The sequence below is a fragment of the Equus quagga genome, chromosome 5 (assembly GCF_021613505.1).
Source record: "Equus quagga isolate Etosha38 chromosome 5, UCLA_HA_Equagga_1.0, whole genome shotgun sequence".
Classification (NCBI taxonomy): domain Eukaryota; kingdom Metazoa; phylum Chordata; class Mammalia; order Perissodactyla; family Equidae; genus Equus; species Equus quagga.
The window spans coordinates 85,997,014-86,016,712 of NC_060271.1; the positions used below are offsets into that span (position 1 = coordinate 85,997,014).

General features: G+C 39.8%; 1 protein-coding gene across 4 annotated transcripts in view; it reads right to left on the reverse strand.

The window, feature by feature from the left end:
• UGP2 (UDP-glucose pyrophosphorylase 2) overlaps window positions 1–15,332 on the reverse strand; it is a 48,514-nt gene extending 33,182 nt beyond the window's left edge. The window contains exon 1 of one of the 4 annotated variants that reach the window (XM_046662407.1): window positions 15,159–15,332. Coding sequence is in view for 2 of the 4 variants with exons in the window: in XM_046662405.1 (XP_046518361.1) it covers window positions 14,129–14,147 (19 nt within the window). In the remaining 2 variants the exon portion in view is untranslated. Of the gene's footprint in view, window positions 1–13,798; window positions 13,902–14,128; window positions 14,673–14,980; window positions 15,077–15,158 lie in introns of those variants that run through there. The other 3 variants (XM_046662406.1, XM_046662405.1, XM_046662408.1) reach the window with 3 other exon arrangements.
• Window positions 15,333–19,699: the final 4,367 nt, after the last annotated feature.

A 19,699-nucleotide genomic window follows, 5' to 3' on the forward strand; every position in this document is an offset into this window, starting at 1 on the left:
ATGGGTTCAAATTTGACTATTTGGTATGTCAATATGCTTTACTAGTGTATCTGAAAACTAATTAAACACTTTTGGGAGGATGAGTCAGGTAGAAGTAAAAAGATTAATCTTCATTTGAAGATTATCCAGTTCCTTCTCATGTTTCCCTTCTAACCATCAAAGCTGGAGAACAGTGAGCAAACTAGAATAATGTTAATAAGGGCATGTGCTGAAGGGGTATGGCAATTTCACAGAAGCAGAAGACTCTTCCCTCCTCCAGGCTAGATGAAAAATTTAAGAAATCCTTTCCATTTTAGAAGAAGAGCCACTCCAGTTTCATATTCCTTATTAAAGAAGAACTCCTTAAGAGAGGCAATTCCAAGGTGCCTCTACTCCCCTGGCATCAAATTTTTTCACTTTAAAAGGAGAAGCGCACAGGGCTGCCTCCCCACTTGTGGACCCCAATTTCAGCCAAGGCTTTTCAGTGCTCATCTGTGTCAGACAAGACTAACACAGCTTTTGGCATAGCTGGGCATCTCTATGACAGACAGATCTCAGTAAAGGTGACAGAAATGCCTGTTAGATGAAAACAAACAAAAATAGAAAAATACAGAAAAAGAAAACATCCCAGGTCCAAGTACCTGGGGATAAAAATGCCAACATAGATTGGTTTACACATTTAACCATCTAAGCCAGTAATCAGCCTGTCTACTTCTCATAAAATAAGGGACAATCAGGTTATTACTCACCTCCCCCTTTATCCTCAACACCTAATCTTATTTTATAAATGTATTTTTGAAGCTTATGTTCAAACATTTTGTTTGATAATTAATTAGCTCGACAAACGTGAGTTAATTTAGCAGAATCATATTTCAATAAAGCTAAAAACACTCCAATAAAGTGTTTATTACTGAAGTTTATTTAACTTCAATAAAGCTAAAAAGACCAAATTCCTTCATTTGTTATATGGGCAAAAGGAAACATTTATACAGACAGAATTAAAGCCAACATAATCAATATTTTTAAGATGCTTTTGAGAGCAGAAATTAGTACATTGTGTAACTCCTAAGGCAATTTATTTAATGTAGATAGCCTCTCCCTCTCCCAAATATCTAAAAATGTTAACAAGTGAGGTATTTAACATAGCTCCTCAAAAATCTTTTTATACACACTTTCAATCATATTAAAATCCAAGAGAAAAAGATAAAAACAAGGAAATGTGGTGAGAGCACACAACCTAATCCCAAAATAGCCATCTTCTAACTGTGCTCTTTTTACAGGCATAAACGACAACATAACTAAGTTTATGGACTCCAGTAATACTACCAAAGTGACTCAAACTGTGGTTCATAAATAACTTATTTGTGAGCTAAGAAACACACATGTGTGTTCCATAAACAACTTAAAGATATGTTTTGACTAATAAGTAGCAAATTTGATTATACTGTAAAAACCCATGACAATGGATGAGCATGTATGCATAACTATGACAGATAATTTTTAAAAACTCCTGGAGAACATTTTAAACTAGAGTTAATGTGACATCAACCACTCTTCTTCATTGTTGGCTGACTTTTTTGTAATTTAAAATTTGTCACAGGTTAGGTCCCCCACCCTGCCGCCCCACCATGTACACCTGGGATGTCTCTCCCCTAGTCTTTAAGCCAACTCCCATATTAATGTTTAGGAAATAATCTGGAAACAAATCTACTAAATATAAAATCTCTAAATTAAAGAACACATGAACTGTTTGATTCTGTGTCAAATCAATCAATCAATCAAAACAGACTAAGAAGTAACTACATAATGTTTTTTAAAATAAGTTTCTTTTGTTAGACTCAAAGACATCTAAAGACTTGCTGCTTTGTTGTTGAAGTTAGATCCTAAAGGTCAGCATTCGCAGTCACATTCCTAAAACACAGTAATGGAAACATTTAACTTACTTATATTCTGGGCACATGCCAAAATGAGATAAAACTAAAGGGAACTGCAAAGTTTAAAAATAACTATAGTAGCTGTTTGAGATTTGCCTACAAGAAAATAGTAAAAAAAAAAAAAAAAAAAAAAAACAAGAAAACCACCAAACTTTAGAGACTCCTTCTGCAGAACAATAGTCTATCAAGGTACATGATCTAAGGCCAAAATGCACAGAACCCAAGTTACTATCCTTCCTACCCAGCCAAGCTAAGAAAGGCTGACTAAAAGACTCACTTTTAACACTACACATGATCTCTGCCAGCTGCAGCAGGTCCAACCTTCAGACAGAATCAAGAAAACCCAGACACAAATTCAAACTTGAGTTGTGACAAATATCCCTAACCTTTATTCCTCCTGTTTGACTTTTTTTTTTTTTTTTGGTGAGGAAGATTGGCCCTGAGCTAACATCTGTTGCCAATCTTCTTCTTTCTGCTTGAGGAAGATTGTCCCTGAGCTAACATCTGTGCCAATCTCCCTCTATTTTGTATATGGGATGCCACCACAGCATGGCTTGATGAGCGGTGTGGAGGTCTGTGCCTGGGATCCAACCCAGGAACCCCGGGATGCTGAAGTGGAATGCGCAAACTTAACCACTACACCACTGGGCTGGCCACCCCCTCTCGTTTGTTTGATATAGCACCTAATACAAACAAAGAACAACTTGTATGCCTTCTACCCCCTCTACAAATATGAACAGCTTACACAACAAAAGAACGTTACAACAAGCCTATCACCTCTTTCATCCCATTCCACTGCTGTTTCCTTCCCCTTCCCCTGGGCAAAGTGTTACTATGAAGTTCTGTTTTTCAGTGATTAAAGCATAAAGAAGGGTATTTTAAGGAATAAAGAATATTCAATAAGGAAGTGTGCTTAATCAAGAAGAGTGTCTGTCTTAAGCACCTGGCACAGACCAGGAGGCACAGAGCTAGAGACCATAATCCTTTGCAGTGACTTCCTTATGCACCTTGAATTTAAGTAAAGTCTGGAATTTCTGCTAGGAGAAGAAGTACAGACCTTCTAAGCTTTCTTGGACTTAACACTCTCAGGTTACACTTCAGGCAATGACAGCTGTGTTTCTAATGGAAGGTCAATTAAAGAATCCCCTGAATAATGCAAGATTTCTAACCTCCTAAAATGTTTTGTCTGTCCTCAATTCCTAGCAACAGCGAATTGATCCTCTTGGACTTTAGACAGAGAGTGGATTAGAAATCAAACATTTCATTACCTCAGTCATAAATCAAAACATTTTTGGAGATGAAAGGCAGCATTTAATCTACCCTCAACATTTTACAGATGAGGACACTGAGGGTGAAATAGCTAAATGACTTATCTAAGGTCACAGAGCAGGCTAACGTTAGAGCTCAGAAGAAAAGCTAGTTTATTCTGAGCCTCATCCTACCTCAGGGAGGTGGAAATATCCTGCTCAATTTTTCCTCCTACTCTGGCTCTCTTTAATCCTTGGCACAAAATCCCTAAATAACACTCTCCTCCAAAAATATTTCTATCAGAATGTCTTCTTATACCCAATAGAACAGACAGGAAACTTTCCATCACATAAAACTGGGCTTACTGCAATTGCCTTGGTTGACAATTATAATTTAGAAAATTGGAGATAGAACAGGCAGTAACCGTTTTTTTAGAAGTTTTCCCCCACCTCAATTTCCTAATTCTGCCTTGTTCACAAGAACTAAAATTTCAACATCGTGGACTTTCCTATCCAACTGGAGCCAAAAAAAGAAAAAAAAAAAAGGAGGAAAGCAATACAATTAAGAGGTAGGACGGGGCCGGCCCAGTGGCGCAGCAGTTAAGTTCGCACGTTCCACTTCAGTGGCCTGCAGTTCACTGGTTCAGATCCCAGGTGCAGACATGACACCACTTGGCAAGCCATGCTGTGATAGGCGTCCCACATAGAAAGTAGAGGAAGATGGGCACGGATGTTAGCTCAGGGCCAGTCTTCCTCAGCAAAAAGAGGAGGATTGGCAGCAGATGTTGGCTCAGGGCTAATCTTCCTCAAAAAAAAAAAAAAAAGAGGTAGGAGACATTCAATCTAACAAGTGATTGTTTTCATTTCTTAATTCAGGTATTTCGTTTCATCCATTTCAGCCACTAGGAAGCATATATAATACCCTTCCTTGACCTCCTGATACTGGCACAAACAAAACAACATCACATTCTAAAATAGAAAGCTAGCTTCACAAAGTACAGGTCATAGAAAGGCTGCAGAAAGAACACAGAGAGCAACAAAGAGGCTGAGGAGCCCTCCCCAGGCCACCTCCCACCACTCAGATCTGATCAACCTCAACCCACACCGAGAGGTACCCAAAGCCAGAGAAGTGGAGAGCTCGCTTAAGCTGTTTTAAACCAAGAAATGACTTATGACCCAAATAAGTATAAAACTCCAAGAATGTAATAACAACTGGAAATAACCCTCAATAAAGTTGAGGACATATACTGACTAGTTTTGTGACCAATTAAAGCTAACCATCCTCTTCCAGGCTCTCACTGCAGTAATTTAAACTCAGTTATTTGTGAATATTCTTCCTAGAAAAGCTTTTCTTCTTTGGACCAAGCCTCAGTTTCCATAACTAGCTCTTCTTTCTTCTCTTACTCCCTGGGTTTCCTAAGTTTCTGTACCCAAACCACTTTTCTCATCAGTCATTCCCTTACCAGTCTCCTTACTGACAACTCCCAAATACATGTCTCTCATCCTGATCTTTTTTCCTGAGCTCCAGGCTCACATTCCCTACAGCTTTCCAAGACCTTTTGCAACTGGTAGGGTAGCTAAAACTCAACATGCCCAAATCATCTAAACTAACTTCATCTCCCTGGCCTCCCGCTCCCCATGGCATTAACATTCTCCTAGTCACCCCAAGGCGACCTTGGAAATACCACAACTACAGTTGGCTCTTTCCTCCTTTCCCCTCCCCGTATGTCTAATCCAATACCATACTTCTTAACTGAATCACAATTCCATTCATTGCTTTCCATTCCTGTTGCTGCCACCTTAATTTCTCTCTCATTTTCACCCTCCTGGTCACTTTCCTGATGACAACAGCTTTCTAACTAGTCTGCCCATCTGTCACTCTGATCTGGTGGTACTAAGCAGAATGGATTGGTCCCTAAACTGCAGCCCTAATCATATCACTTCTCTTCCACATTTGATGGGATTTTCCTTTGACGGGAAATAAATACAAACTCCTTGGCCAGGCAAGTCTTAAAAGCCAAGGTGAAGTACCTTTTTGAGTAGCCAAAGCTAATGAAAGTGCTAAAGCAGAATACCTAAAGGCTGCAATTTCCTACTCTATCCATGACATCTCAATAGTGCTTCTAAAACTTTAAAGTGCATACAAACCACCTAGAGGGCTTGTTAAAACACAGATTCCTGGGCAAGCTCCCAGAGGTCCTAGTCAGAAACTCTGGGATTCTAGAGTGGAAGAATATGCGTTTGTAATAAGCAAATGCTGCCAGTATTGCTTTCAGTAGCTCTGATACAGGTTATACTCCATTCACCTTAATATGTTTGTAGCAGCCATGCACATCGCTCTTCTCCCCAGCCCAATGCAATTCTGTCACTTATCCTCAGCCCCAAGGCCATGTACTTCAGAGATGGCACCAGGCCCAGATTGGTCTTAAGCCTTCCCAGTGATTGGTTTAAGCATGAAATATAATATGATTTTGGCCAGTAAGCCAAGAGGGTATAGTGTGCCAAAGGACGTTGAAGAAAAGTTTTCCTCACTGAAAAAATAGACACATGAGAAGAAATAGTACCTTCTCCACCCCTAGATATAATGAGCATGTGTCAACCCCTCACCTCCAGTTTCTTCTGCCATTTGATGACCTTGAAGGAAGCTGACCCAAGAATGAGACAGATACGCTTAAGCGAGCAGAGCAGAATGAAAGAAAGATGCATCTTTGTACTGAATTAACCAACCTGGAACATCCTACTTCAAGATTCATGTGATAAAAGTCCCTCATTTTTTAAGCCAATTGAGTTGGTATTTTTCTGTTCCATGAAATTAAAAGCATCCTAACTATTATAAGATTGTTCCAAAACATATATCTCAACTGTCATTCAACACTTTTAGAGAAAACAGAAATGAGGAGAAAAAATTAGAAATTAATGGCCCAGTGTTGAATTCCAAAATCATGAGAATCATTCCAACCTCCAGGAAACCTCCCTGATCCCTCAGTCCCCAAGGCTCAAACTGTAACTCCGAGTAGCTTTTGCTATTTTGGGAGTGGCATTCCTAATGTTCTAGGTAGCAGCTTCAGAACATCCAAAGAGAGGCCTTCCTTTCCACCTCAACTCTTCTACGTGGAGGTTTTAATCACCCCAGCCTCTGAACTATAACACCCCCCAAACTTTAATTCTTTGTTTAGATGTCTGCCTGCAAGACTTAAGGGCACAAGCCATATTATGTTTTTTCCCAACACCTACCTCAGCACCTGGCACAATACAGGTACCCGATAATGTGTAAATAAATTACAGATCAAGACTTAAATTCTCATAATAGTGGCTTGACCAGCCACTAACATATCATTTGTCAGAGTTTAGTTTAAATGTAATCTTCTAGAAATCTTTCTAAACTAAGCAAGATTACCCATTACATGGTCACACAGTAGATCCCTGTACCTCTCCTTTATAACATCATACTTCTTAAAATTTATTCAATGTCTATCTTAGCCAACTGATTATAGTCTCCGTAAAAATATATCATGTCTATTTTGTTTGTTCACTGCTGTACTCCCAGTGCTGAACACAGAGCCTGAGACATAGTAACTAAGTAATGTTTATTAAATAAATGAGTAAGAACCTATTATGATCCAGCTATGTGCTGGGAAAAGATAAAGAAGGTAGAGTCCAGTCTAGTGGAGGTGGTATCTGATAAGGCCAAGCAAAGTGTTCAAGAGCTAAGGGCTAAGAAAAGTATGTACTGTCGTCTCTTGAGTACCTGAAATCTCCAAAACTCCTGAAGCAGAGACTGATTTATCAGTCAAGTACCAGGGAGGCAGTCAAAGAAATTCCAAACTGGTAGGCAATCTAGACAAAACGAACTCTAAATTTCTTTTCAATTTTTATTATCCTGTATAAAAGTCAGCATAATGTTTTGACTAACCTTAGAGATTAAACAAAATTGGGCAATTTATATATTTAGATTTAGCTTAATTCAGGAAAAATACAGTCCATGTCATTCACTCATAAGAAAAATAAGTTGATTTTATATTATCAATTTTATATGATCTTTAAGTATTAAAGTCAATGTTGATTATTTTAGATTGTAAACTATAGTATGACTGTTTACATTTACATAGATTTTTAAATGACTCAGCTTTACATACATATGAACTTACTAATAAATGCTTTTTCATAACACAAATGAAAAGGTACCAGGCTTTTGAGAACTGTTCCAGCACTGAATATGCAGAGCTACTTGCTAATCAAGACTCTTGATAATCATGCATTGTTTACTTAAAATGTTTTTAACTGTTAGAATATATACATAAACCTGAGTTCTTATTAATAATTAAGATTAACCTTGCTCTCATACAACAGAGTGGCTCTTAAGATCTCAAAAAAAAAACCCCAGAAAATATCAATTCTGGAAAACAGAACATTCAGAAGAAATATGTCAACTAGCTAAATAATATCACTTGGCAGTAAATTTAATGGATGATAAGAAGGCGAGCCAAGCAGCCTATCACACTCATTTGTTCAGAGGAGGGAAAATGGATACCAACATAAAATCGTCACCAAGGACCAAAAAATGATTTGGCAGGCCTGCCCTGTTACTTGATACTTGTGCATTTATATCAAATTTTTAAGCCCAGAAAGGCTTTAAGGTCAGTGAGTCCAGTTCCCTTATCTTGGAGATAAAAACAGGGCCCAGAGATGCTGACTTGCCTACAGACACAGTAGCAGGGCGGAGCCGGAATCCAAACCCCGTTGCTTGGTGCCCTGTTTCTCCTTCCTAGGGGAAGGTCTCCTCTTTCTTGGTTACAGTGCATTTACATGATCTACCACCTCCAGGCATATGCCACCAAATCTGAATGAAAACCAGCAAAAACCCAACTACGACTATTACGTGAGGTTAAAACTACATATCAGATTAAGTATTCTCTTATGTTCTTCAACTTTTCCTTCTATATTATTTATTTTCTGGGCAATGAAAAATCAAAGAAAGCTTTTATGCACTGTATAAATATTTTATTACCAAGGCTAAGCATTTACCATTGGCATAAATGGACTCAAAACAGTGCACAGAACTATGTTATTCTGTTTTCCTGCACTCCGGAAGTTTTAAAATTCTAGGCACGGTTAAAACATAAATGAAACATCACATCAACCTTTGCTGGGGCAGCAACCAGAGGAAAATACAAACTCCATTCACCTTGTCCGAAGGTCTTTGTGGCCAAGGAGCAAGTGGAGCTATTGTTAAAGGGAATGTCCCCTAGAACAGTATTTTTTACAGTTTGGTGACTAACAATTAAGAAGTGGACTAAGCATAATATGACTATTTCATGTACATGAATATAATGAATAGCATTTTTTTTTAAAGATACAAGTGAAATCACAGAGAAACAGGCAACTCTTGATTTACATAGGAAAAACTAACAAAGATCTAGAAATGCTTTGGAAAACAAAACATTTTGCTGTTTATGTAAGTTAACTGAGACAACATAGCCAACTTCTCCATGGTCTTCAAAAACAATCTTTAATTGTAAAAATGGTTTGGGGGCACAACCAATTCCATTTGGCAATGACTAAGAAAAATAAACAATGAGACTGTTGGCAGAGGCAGAATTTGAGCCCTAGACAATTACTTTACAACAAACCAAAGGAGATGCCTGCATCACCAATCAAGAGAACTGGGAAACAGCTTTCAAATGGAGTATTATGCCCTTTCTCACACATAAGCCCAACCAAAAGAACACATAAAATAAAGTTTAATTTTCTTTCAATAGTTTAGCAAGCCAACTTTCAGACTTTAATGTTACTGACAGAAAGATGCATGCCTAGTAGTAGCATTTTAGAGATCTAAGACATATGCTTTCAATTAATACTCATTGTGCCTGAGACAACCCATCAAATTACCCAAGAGCAAGATGTCCACAATTCAAACACTCTTACCTCAAGTTCAAAATATGATATTTTAGAAAAGAAACAGTAAAGACTGATGTTAAAAGGACACCAGTCTTTAGAAAAAACTCCTGCTTTTAAAGAGATCTTCAGCAATCAAAAGGGTGATAAGTCAATCGTCTTTCCTCATTCCCAAATCCTCAGAGGCTCTCCCCCACAATTTTATTCCAATATTGCTGGGATTTTCTCCACTGGCATGAATTCCGGATATCAAGAAGAATAGCACTGGGGAAAGTTAGTACAGCCAACTCTTAACTATTCATTTTTACAGATAATCCAGAGTTAGTTTGACTTTCAAATATTTGTTTATAATAACTTTTCAATAATGGATACATACGACTTTTTCAGAACTCCTAACAGCTGCAACTTTCACAAAAAGTACCAAATACAACTTGGTGGAAACTGGAAAATCACAGTATATTATTCTTTTACCTAGAACATTTTCATTATTAGGCCAATTAATTCTTCACACAAATTAAGTATCCCATTACTGCAATTAAAGTTAAAACAATTCATAAAGTTACTACAATTTTCTATGAAGAAAAAAATAACATACATACACAGAGAATGGTCTCTGTGAAGCACAATTACCAAAAAACACCTACTATTCAAAATTACCATCTTAATTTCCTATTAAAGTTATTTTTCAATTTATCTTCAGAATATTAAAACGGTACTTCCAAGAAGTGTACCAGTTAATATTTATTTTTCTGTTCCTTGTCAATTTCTTTTTCCTCAGTAGGCTTTCACAAATGAAAATCATCCGTCTTTCTAGAAGAAAGACCCAGTTACCAAGAACAAAATCAATTTAACTATAGAGATTACAAAGTCCATGTAGGAAAACAAAGTTTTCATCAGCTCAACTCTTTGAGTTTCATTTTCCATTTATAACTGTGACTCTGAATTTAACTAAATCCCTCTCTCTAGCAACACAGTGAATCCTGAGCCACATCTTTCAAAAATGAGAAGTGTACCTTAGTCATTACTTTTGCCCCCTCCAGTCCTGCCTCTCCTCCTGCCTTAAATCCATGCCACAATCCCCCTGTCATCTAAATAATCAGCAACAGGCTAAATTTGGTCTTGGGATTTGAGAAGAACCAGGCCTCAGAATGCTTCTCATCCCTGCATTTGTCTGAGACCCTCCAGTTATAATTAGCTCAGCTAATCCTCCCTGGCTAGCTGCCATCTATCAAATAGGAATCACCAAAAAAGTCATAAAAAGAGAATTCCAACAAATGGGAAAGTTGACAGGCCTTAAATATTTTTTAAGTGACAAGAGGTACTCAAATGGCTTCCCCTGAAATATAAGAAAGCATCTCAATTTAAGAACATTAAGGGGCATTTTAATATAATTTGGATAGATAATGGCCTATTAAAATAGTTTAAAAATAAAAGTTCCTCTAATATTACAGTCTAAGCACATAACATGACCTAAACTGACTAGATGACAATTGTCCCTGCACCATTTATAAGTTTCAAATCATGCAGGGAGACTACCTTATAGCTCTCAGAACTTTTAAAAAGCAAAATCCCAAATGGCACCCATTGACAAAGCTGGCAAAAAGTCACAGCTGCTGATTACCCCTAGTACTCCCAACTGGGACAAGGAGGCCCTTCTCACTCAGTTGCTACTCAGATTTATTTAGAATAACTTCGGGGCCCTGCAACAACCCCTGAGGTGGAGAAAACTAGCAACGGAGAAGTAATTTCACAGGCAGGCAGAAGGTGACCTGGGAGCAGAATACGTCAGCTAGAGATCATGCCCTAGATCCAGTAAAGAAGAGTCTTCCTATGAGAAGGAATCTTAAGCGCCTGAGGAACATCGACTTGGGAGATGCCCAAAGAAAACTGAACCTTCTTTTGGCCAAGGAATATATACTGAGAACTCTCCTGCCTATCGATATTAACTATTTTTATTAATTGAACATTTCTATCTAATAACTTATGGTCAAACTGCTTGAGAATGGAGATGCCCAGGTTTCCTATAAAGCTCATTGCCTAGATTTGGGGGAAGAGATTCCAGCAAAGTGTAGCAACCCCAAGTTCTAGGACATTAAAAAACACGTGTATATAACACAGGTATAATACCTAGATCTTCTCAATTTTAAGTGCCGGTCATAAAGATTCCAGGAGAAATCCCAGTACAGAGAAACCTCAAAAATTTTGTTGTTTACTGTACTGAAACAAAAACTGGCACCAACTACGTATTCACATCACTGTTTAAGCTCCTTCCCGCCCCCCACCCACCCCCACACTTTTTTTTTTTAACCCATCAACTCCCAAATACTGGAGGTCTGAACACCAAACTCAGAACAGGGAAATAAAGAACTATCATACCTGCCTTGTTTCTGTTTATTTCTGTTGATGACATGTGGTTATACTTACAGCGGTAATGCTACATAAAAGGCCGCCATCATTTTAAGAAAGAGAAATAAAATTTACTGGCCATCTAATATGTGACTAGTATTCACAAAACTCATTTCTTTTCAGCTTCTTAATAACTCTGTGGCATAAGTATTAATATCCAATGTTTATATAAGCAGAAACTGAAGTTCAGAATAGTTATGTGTCTAAGATCACCTGTTGGTAACAGGATTCAAACCTAAGGCCACACCCTTTTATTTTTCTCAACACTGACGTAATCTAAGAGGTGTTACCAAAAAAAAAACCACAACCAAAAACATAGGCTAACCTACCAAAATCGTGTTTCTCATTTATGACAAATTCTTTTAGAGCACCCACCACTTCAAGACACTGTATTTCCCCCAGGGATATAATATTATCTTTGCCAACAGGGAACTGACAGTCTAGTTAGAGAAACAAGCAATTTAGATAAATTTTTAATGTAAGAGGCAACAAAAGGTATTGGAAAGGAGAAAGGTTTCAGACGTATTTGTATAAGAATTTCAGTGCTTAGTAGCTGTGAACTTTGGACAAGATACTTTAAATTTCTTCAGCGATAAAGTCATGATAAAAATCTACCACCTCTCAGGGCTCTTGTGAAGTTTAAACGAGATAACATATAAAAACAGTTGGGGCTTAACATTTGTTCAATCTTTCCCCTATGAAGTGGTATGAGCTAAGTGACAATGAGTGGAAATATCAATCAGTGCTACAACAAAGATCAAACAATTTGATCTGCTACAAAAAAATTCAAAAACAAAATCCCAATCCTTACACCTGAGAACTGATCTGTAGAGACAGCTGAGTCATTAGCCAATTAGGTTTATCATTTACAACAGCAACAGAGTTAATTAAACATTTAGAAGGTTTACACTTGAAGTACAAAATGTAAACAATGATAGACGCACAATCACGTTAAACTTTGGGGGGGAGGGAGGTGTCATTTTTGTGCCAAACTGCCAATTTAAAATGAAAACTAACATTTAAAGCAAAACTGGATGGCAACTAAATGCAATATTGGATTGAATCATGGAATAGTAGTCTGTATAAGCCCGTAGTTAAGAGAAATGTACCTATGACTATTTCTTAGTTTTGACAAATGTGCAACTTTTCTATAAATCTAAAAGTATTCCAAGACAACAAGCTTATTTTGTTAAAAAGTGGATGACAAGGGAATGACAACATTCACAGTCAACTCTTAGGCACTGCCCCTTGATTTAGAATCTCGTGAAGACAGCCATTAATAGCAAAGGCTGTGAAGTCAGTCAAAGCACACCACCTCACAAGTCATTCTAAAGCATAACTACAAGGAACACCTGGAGTTTAACTAACATTCCTAACTTTTAAAGAGAAGTGACTCGTCCACTTTTCCCTAGTGTATTCTTGCAAAATACTGGCTTCTGGTCATTAAATTTTGTTGTTGCTGATACACAACCAGCAAATTTCTAACAGTTCACCTCCGTCTTTCTATTCTTGACTAAGACATTTATTCAACCAGAACATAAGAAGGATCTCTCACCACAAATAACGTATAACACTAATTTGAAAGTCTAATGACAACTGACATTTCTGAGCTTAGTGCTAAGGGCAGGCATAAGTGTCCCATCTGTTTCCACAATAAGATAGGCAGTCAAATTCTCTTGCTAGTATACAAAACTCAAAGAGTCAATAAAGTGATGTAAAACTTACTGGGGTATTTTTATTCCCAGGGTCAAACTATGGCCATTACTGACAGGTTTTTTTTTAAAGTACATCTACATTTATTGACAATCACATGAAGTGGTTGTGAACTTTACTAGCTGTGTGTGCAGCAAGATGGCTGAAGCTTTCACACTCTGGGGTCTGCAAGAAAAGGGTTTACTCACATCCCAGAAAGCAAATCCTATGCTAGAAATTGGTGACAGAAGCTTAACGTAGCAACAATTTCAATGTGTACAACGTACACACAAACACAGTCTTACTGCTTAACTCAGTTGAGAGGCATTCCTTAGCCCTTTTTTAACACACGTGTAGAATTTAGAGGGCAATTTTCAAATTTCAAAGAAACCTTAATAAGCTTTCCAGATTTCAAAGGAAAAAAAATAAAACACAGCAATGCAGCAAAGTCATTTCTCCTGCTGAAATGACCTCCAGCTTCTACGAGCTACTCCCGATTTCGCAATAAATGAATCTGAGACTCCAACCACGTACACACAGAGTAGAAGCTGAGAACACGAAAGCTTCCCCAACCGTCCTGGAAAAACCCACTGGCCTTCCTTCAGCCTCCCCTGCTCCCCTTCACGTCTGCACACACACAGTTACCTTGACTTAGACCAGGAAAAGAGAAGAGGAATTAATTAGCAGCCAAAATCCTGTTTTATCATCATTTACAGCCACTATCCGGGGGAGCCAGAGTACTACTAACCTGATTTCAGGGAGGCAGAACTAATCCTAGCAGGGCACAGGGGTATAAATTATACGTATCGCAAACGCCAATCCAGCAACTCAAGGCAGCTCAAATGTCAATTTAACGAAAAGGGTTTCGCAAACAGTATCTCAAATGAACGTTTCCACTTCCAAACCACCCACCAGCCTCTCGACTGCCGGTACCCAAATTCGGCTGAAATAACCCAGAAGATTAGCGTGTCTTACCTTGTACAAATCTCGACATTTTAGGGGTTTATTAAAGTACTCTGGCTTATATATATATATATAAAATATATATATATATTAATTTCTGGAAGAGTCACGCTATAGGGCAGGTCTCTCTTTCTCCCTTGCTTTAACAACCGACGTGTTCTTTCTCTTCTTCCTATGTTTAGCCACTTAAGGGACTATTTATTCAAAGCGATTAAAACTGCCTCAAAAAAATAAAATAAAATACACCCAGGAAAACCTCTCCCACTTCCAAAACACACAAACTTGGCGTGACTGAGTCTGCTTGGAACTCCTGCCTACTCTGCGCTCCCGACACAAGTGAGGGCCCGCCGGAGACTCCCGGAAAAGGTAAAATCACACGAACTTAAATTTCATCAATGAAAGAGGCGGACCTACAGCGCCTGTTTCACCGCCCCCCGGGCCCCACGCCCTCCGAGGCCGGACCGCAGCAGGCACTGGCGGCTCGCACCCCCGGCCCCCCCTCCTCTCGCTGCCGCCCAGCCTCCGGCCGGTTCCCCGGGAAACCCTGGTCAACAGTGGCCCCCGCCCAAGCACGGGTTGAGGAGGCGGGTGAGGCCGGCAAAGAGGGGCCATGCAACCATTTTTACCAGCCCATAAATATCCCGGACTAGGAGGCGCTAAGAATTCCGCGCTCTGGCGGCCGGGGCCTCAGCTCCCGCCTTCCGGCTGCGAGCCGCGGAACGCTGGCGCCGCTTTTTCCCTGGAGGAGCCCACGGCTCCGGCGCCCCTCCCGCGCTGCGGACGCTGACGGGCCGTCCGCGAGGGGAGCACCCGTGCGCAAACCCGAGTTCGAGACACCGGAGCCCGCCAGAGCCCCGACCCTACCCTCGCACATTCTAGTTCCTCCTGCCCTGCGCTCTTCCGAACCCCAAATTCGGCCTCCGGGGCCACACCACCCCGCAGAGGGGAGAGGGGCTGTACTCGTCTCAGGGAGGGAAACAACCACCCAGAGAGTCGTGGGAAGCTCAACCCAGCCCCTCCCCAAACCGCCACCAAGACCCACCTTCTTCCTCTTCCTTTAGCAGCTGGGAAATAGGGGGCGTTTATGGCGCCCCGGGAAGAAGGCTCGCAGGCTGAGAGAATGTCACCTCTGAGGCACCCTTCTCTCTCCCCCTCTCCCCTCACACATGCACACCTTGCACCCCTCGCCAGCGGTCGCAGCCAAGCTGCTGACCCTCTCAGCCCACCCCGCTGCCGACTCCTGACACCCAAAGCCCCCTCCTTCTCCTAAACACCTCCCCTCCCCCTCCATTTGGAGCAGCCCCCTTCAATGCGGAAATGTCCCTACCGCGCAGATCGACAGCAGCCGCCGCCAGTCAGCAGCGGAGGCGGACGCAGAGCCTGGCCAATGAGACGCGCGGAGGTGGCAGGGGGCGGGGTGTCTGCGGCCGGGGGAGCCCAGGGTAGGTGGGCGCCGAGTCAGACCCGGGGATCCCGTGCGTGGGAGGTGCGCAGGCGGCGGCCGGGCGAGGGGTGTTTCACCATTAAAACTGCCAGCTTTCTGCAGATACTTCAGCAAGGGGTGGGGGTGCGGGGCGCGCCTGAAGCCCGAGTGTTATTTTTGCAGTCCGTGAAAATGTTCCCGCGTACCACAGATTGAGGATAGATACCTGTTTGGCGGATAGAGCCATAGCACACCACAACAACTACCCCGAGAGGGCCCAGGCCCTTCTCAATAGACACAAACTCTGCTCGCCACATCTGTTCTCGGGAGGGCCAAGATGCGTTGAGGAGTAAGCAGTGGGATGTGTGGTGCCCAATGATAGGAGGAAAGATTTAGGGCGTCGAAGAAAGTATCCAGCAAAGGCTCTCCCCCAGAAGCACAACCCCTTCCTATTCCTGTAGAGATTTCTGCTGTGATAGGTGTTTACTTTGTGATCAAAGTGGAAATGGCTTAAGTTACCCTTCAAGAAATGCTTACCTTTTAATAGATTCTTGAAGTTCTCAAGGAAAGAGGATGTTAAAAGATAGAACGTTGGCAGGGACGTGGGAACTGCAAGAGGGCCAGCCCATCGCCCGCCAGATCACACCTATTATTGCCAACCGCACCTACCTGTAAGACTCAGTGCCCCTGTCAATGGGTATATCTCAGACTTTACACTGCATGACTCAATCAGCCTACACCAGGACAAGTGCACTGTCAGGGCCTTCAATAAACCAAGTTCTAGAAGAGTCTGAGGATTTGGACAACACTAATCAACCAAGGTAAACTGAGAATTTTAAATAACTCATTCTCTAAACAAACTTTGCTTTTTTTAGTGCCATATATTCGTATGGAATGTTATCAGACAACACAGAAAAGGCCAGTGATTCATTTGTCGTACTAGAGAATGACAACCCTTGGTACTGTATTTCTTACGTGAAATCCAAAAAGATTACACCCCAAAACCTCTCAGCTATAAAACTAATTTCCCCCAAATAAAACCAAAGAAGTGTCTAAAAATCCAGATGTCTACACTTGAGTAACAGCATTTGGAGACTGAAGATCTTAGTCAGAATCTCCACATCCTTTGTGTGCAATCAAGAAATTGTTCCAGCACTAAATAAGCAATATTTATCAATAAGCATTAACACCAAAATAAAATACCACCAAAAGATTTGGGCCTCATATGGTTGCTTAGCCTGCAAAGGATAAAGTTGAAGGTCAATGAAGAGTCTTTAATTAAACAAGATTTAGTGTAAGAAGGATGATCAGTTATTTCTACTTTTACAGATGATTAAGGGAGAGGAAGTGAGTTTTAAGTGCAGCAAGAGCGTTTGGTAATACCTTGACAATGACATCTGGATTTATGAGTGACTAAATATTGAGATGTAGTACCAAAGGATGTTGTATATTTGCTGCCTCAAGAAATCTCCAAAAAGTAAGAAATTACTTGTCTTCAGTGGTTAAGTCTAGAACACCCAGAGGCTCTCTTAAAAAAGTAGCACCCTATAAGCGATATTACCAAATATTATTTCCAAATAGTGCCCTGTAAAATGCAATTTCCTTATTCAGTGGTTTAAATTTAGATTCTGAATCCAAAATGTTTTGTAGAAGAGCCTCCCACTCCCTCACAGCCACTGGAAACAACCTTACTAGGCAGATAACATAGGAATAGGGGAGAAAGAGGATCATGGCCGTAGAGTAGTTTCAAGTCAGCTTAGAAGGCAGTTGCCTATTTCTCTATATATTTATACATTTTAATACCTGAAAAATTGCTTTCTCTGGCTGTGTGTGTGTGTTTAATCTTCTTTTTCATAATACACTGCTATGGAACTATCCTTCAAGGTGCATGATGCTGATATCTGTAACTTTAGCAATCTGTAACTGGATAGATAGATTTACAGATTATACCTTGGCAGAAACTTGAGGGAAATCTAAAGGAGGAGGATGACGGGGGTCTGGGAAGGACTGTGTCTGCAGGGATGAATTGGAACGAGATGGATCGTAGAGTAAAAAGCCTGGAAGCCAAGTTTTCACTGGTACGATATGCTACCATCCAAGGATGATATAAATTCTGCCTATGATTTTCTCATTCCTTCTTTCTACTTCCCCATTGAAACATGAGAAAATTCAGTTTAATATACCCAGTCCTATGTCCTGGGATGTATAACAACCTTTCCATATCTTTTTTTCTTTACGTAAGAACATTCTGTCATCAACAAGCAAACAACAGCTGCTGCCCTATTTCTAAGCATTGTTTTTGGTGCCTTTTTAGATTTAGTGCTTGCACAGTGTCTGGTACATAGCAAGTACTCGATAAGTATATAATGAATGACCAGTTTAGTGCCACTAAATCTTTTTAACTTGCAGTATTGTATCCTGTTCTCTACTCTTTGAGAGCTTTAAATAAAATAAACAATTTAATTTACATTTAGACGTAAAGAATTTTTGTTTCAGTTATTTCCACCTAGATTGTGAACTTGGGCCAAAGTATTAGAATAATAGCAGCAAATGCAATGTCCTGACGACTTTACAGTAAGCTTTGCAAACTACCCAAGATGAGCATTATCCAGGAAGGAGTGGCTTAGAAATTGCTGAAGTATGAAATAAGTAGACAGGTCAACAATGTGTGTGGTCTTTTATTTTTTTCTTGTCTATCCTACCCCCATCCCATACACAGAAGAAAACTAAACAGTGCAGTTTTGGAGAACATCTCAGAGACATAGAAATTTCTATGTCATGTGCAAAGTGTTTAGCCAAGAGACCAGGCAACAGTTATACACCAGACTGTTGCCCACACTCAATATTGGCTCCCATCTGTACTCATCTAAATCCTAGACCACCCACATGAAAGAGGAAAAAGGGGCTACTGTTAGTCAGCCTGAAGTTGCCAGTTACTGACTAGATCTAACAATAGGGCATTTCACTTGAGTGAAAAAGTAACCAAACAGGGTTAACTGGAAAAAGATACCAAATAATATCTGTAAAACAGACTACTAATGAATGAGTAGTCTAAAAATTTAATGACGTTTCCAAATACTTGAGGAACAGAAAGACTGCATTTTTTCCTGTTGCCAACACCCTGTTGCTAATGAATCAGGAAGTTTGCTGAAACAAGTTGTGAATTTAAATTATGACATATCCTTCCATTTGTTCATAGTATGATTTTTAAACTATGTTTGAAGGTTATATAACTTTTATACCAAAACAGCAGCAATTATTTCAAATAACTAAGATGCTTTAAAAACAGAGTTGTCTCACATTACAGGTGATTATCTAAAGAGTTAATAAACCAATCTAAGTAGTTTTAAAAGTCATCAGGCTCACAAGAATGCAGTTTAACCACAACATGCATTATCTTGTTCACCTTTATCAATAATTCCCCTCTAGGTTTTCCTTTGAAAGTTGCGTAGAAGGCAGGTCCTTACTGTGTTGTCTCTTGTTTGTCCTGTTCTGCATGTTGCCCAGAGGAGATGGTTGGTAAGAAATGGTAATGCCCATGAAATTGTATTTCACTCATGTGCCAAACTGCATCTCCACACCTCCCTTGATTATAGAGGCAGAGGAGTCATTTCCTTTAGTAAGCAGGCCCAGGAATAACCACAAAGAAACACCGTATATTCTTTCAAGGTTTTTAATAAACATAGATCATTATGTAATCATAATTTGGAAATAGAAAAAAAACTCACTAAGAAATAACACATCTCTTACTAAACCCATAAGATTGAATAAACATTATTCTGCTTTTCTGTAGTGATGTATGAATAGATGATGAAGTTACTTATTCTTATTGACTTTGAAATCCTCATAGACAAGAGCTGTGAAATAGAAAAGCATTTGGTTTAATCCTATTTTTTCTTCCTCTTTCAACCGTACTAAAGATTCCCTGTTGTGTGTTCCATCAAACGTCTTTTGATGGTTTTCCAAACATCTCTGCCTCTAGTCTAGCTTATTAAATTTCCTGCCAGTGCCACCACTGGGAAGGAGAGGATAAAGAACTTCTATTCCCTAACTTAGTCTCAGGGAATTTATTTTAAGCGTTTCATACCCGCCGCCCTAACTAAATATTAAAGAGAAGATCCTCAGGACTATTCTTTGGATGAGTCCTAAATAGTTGGGTA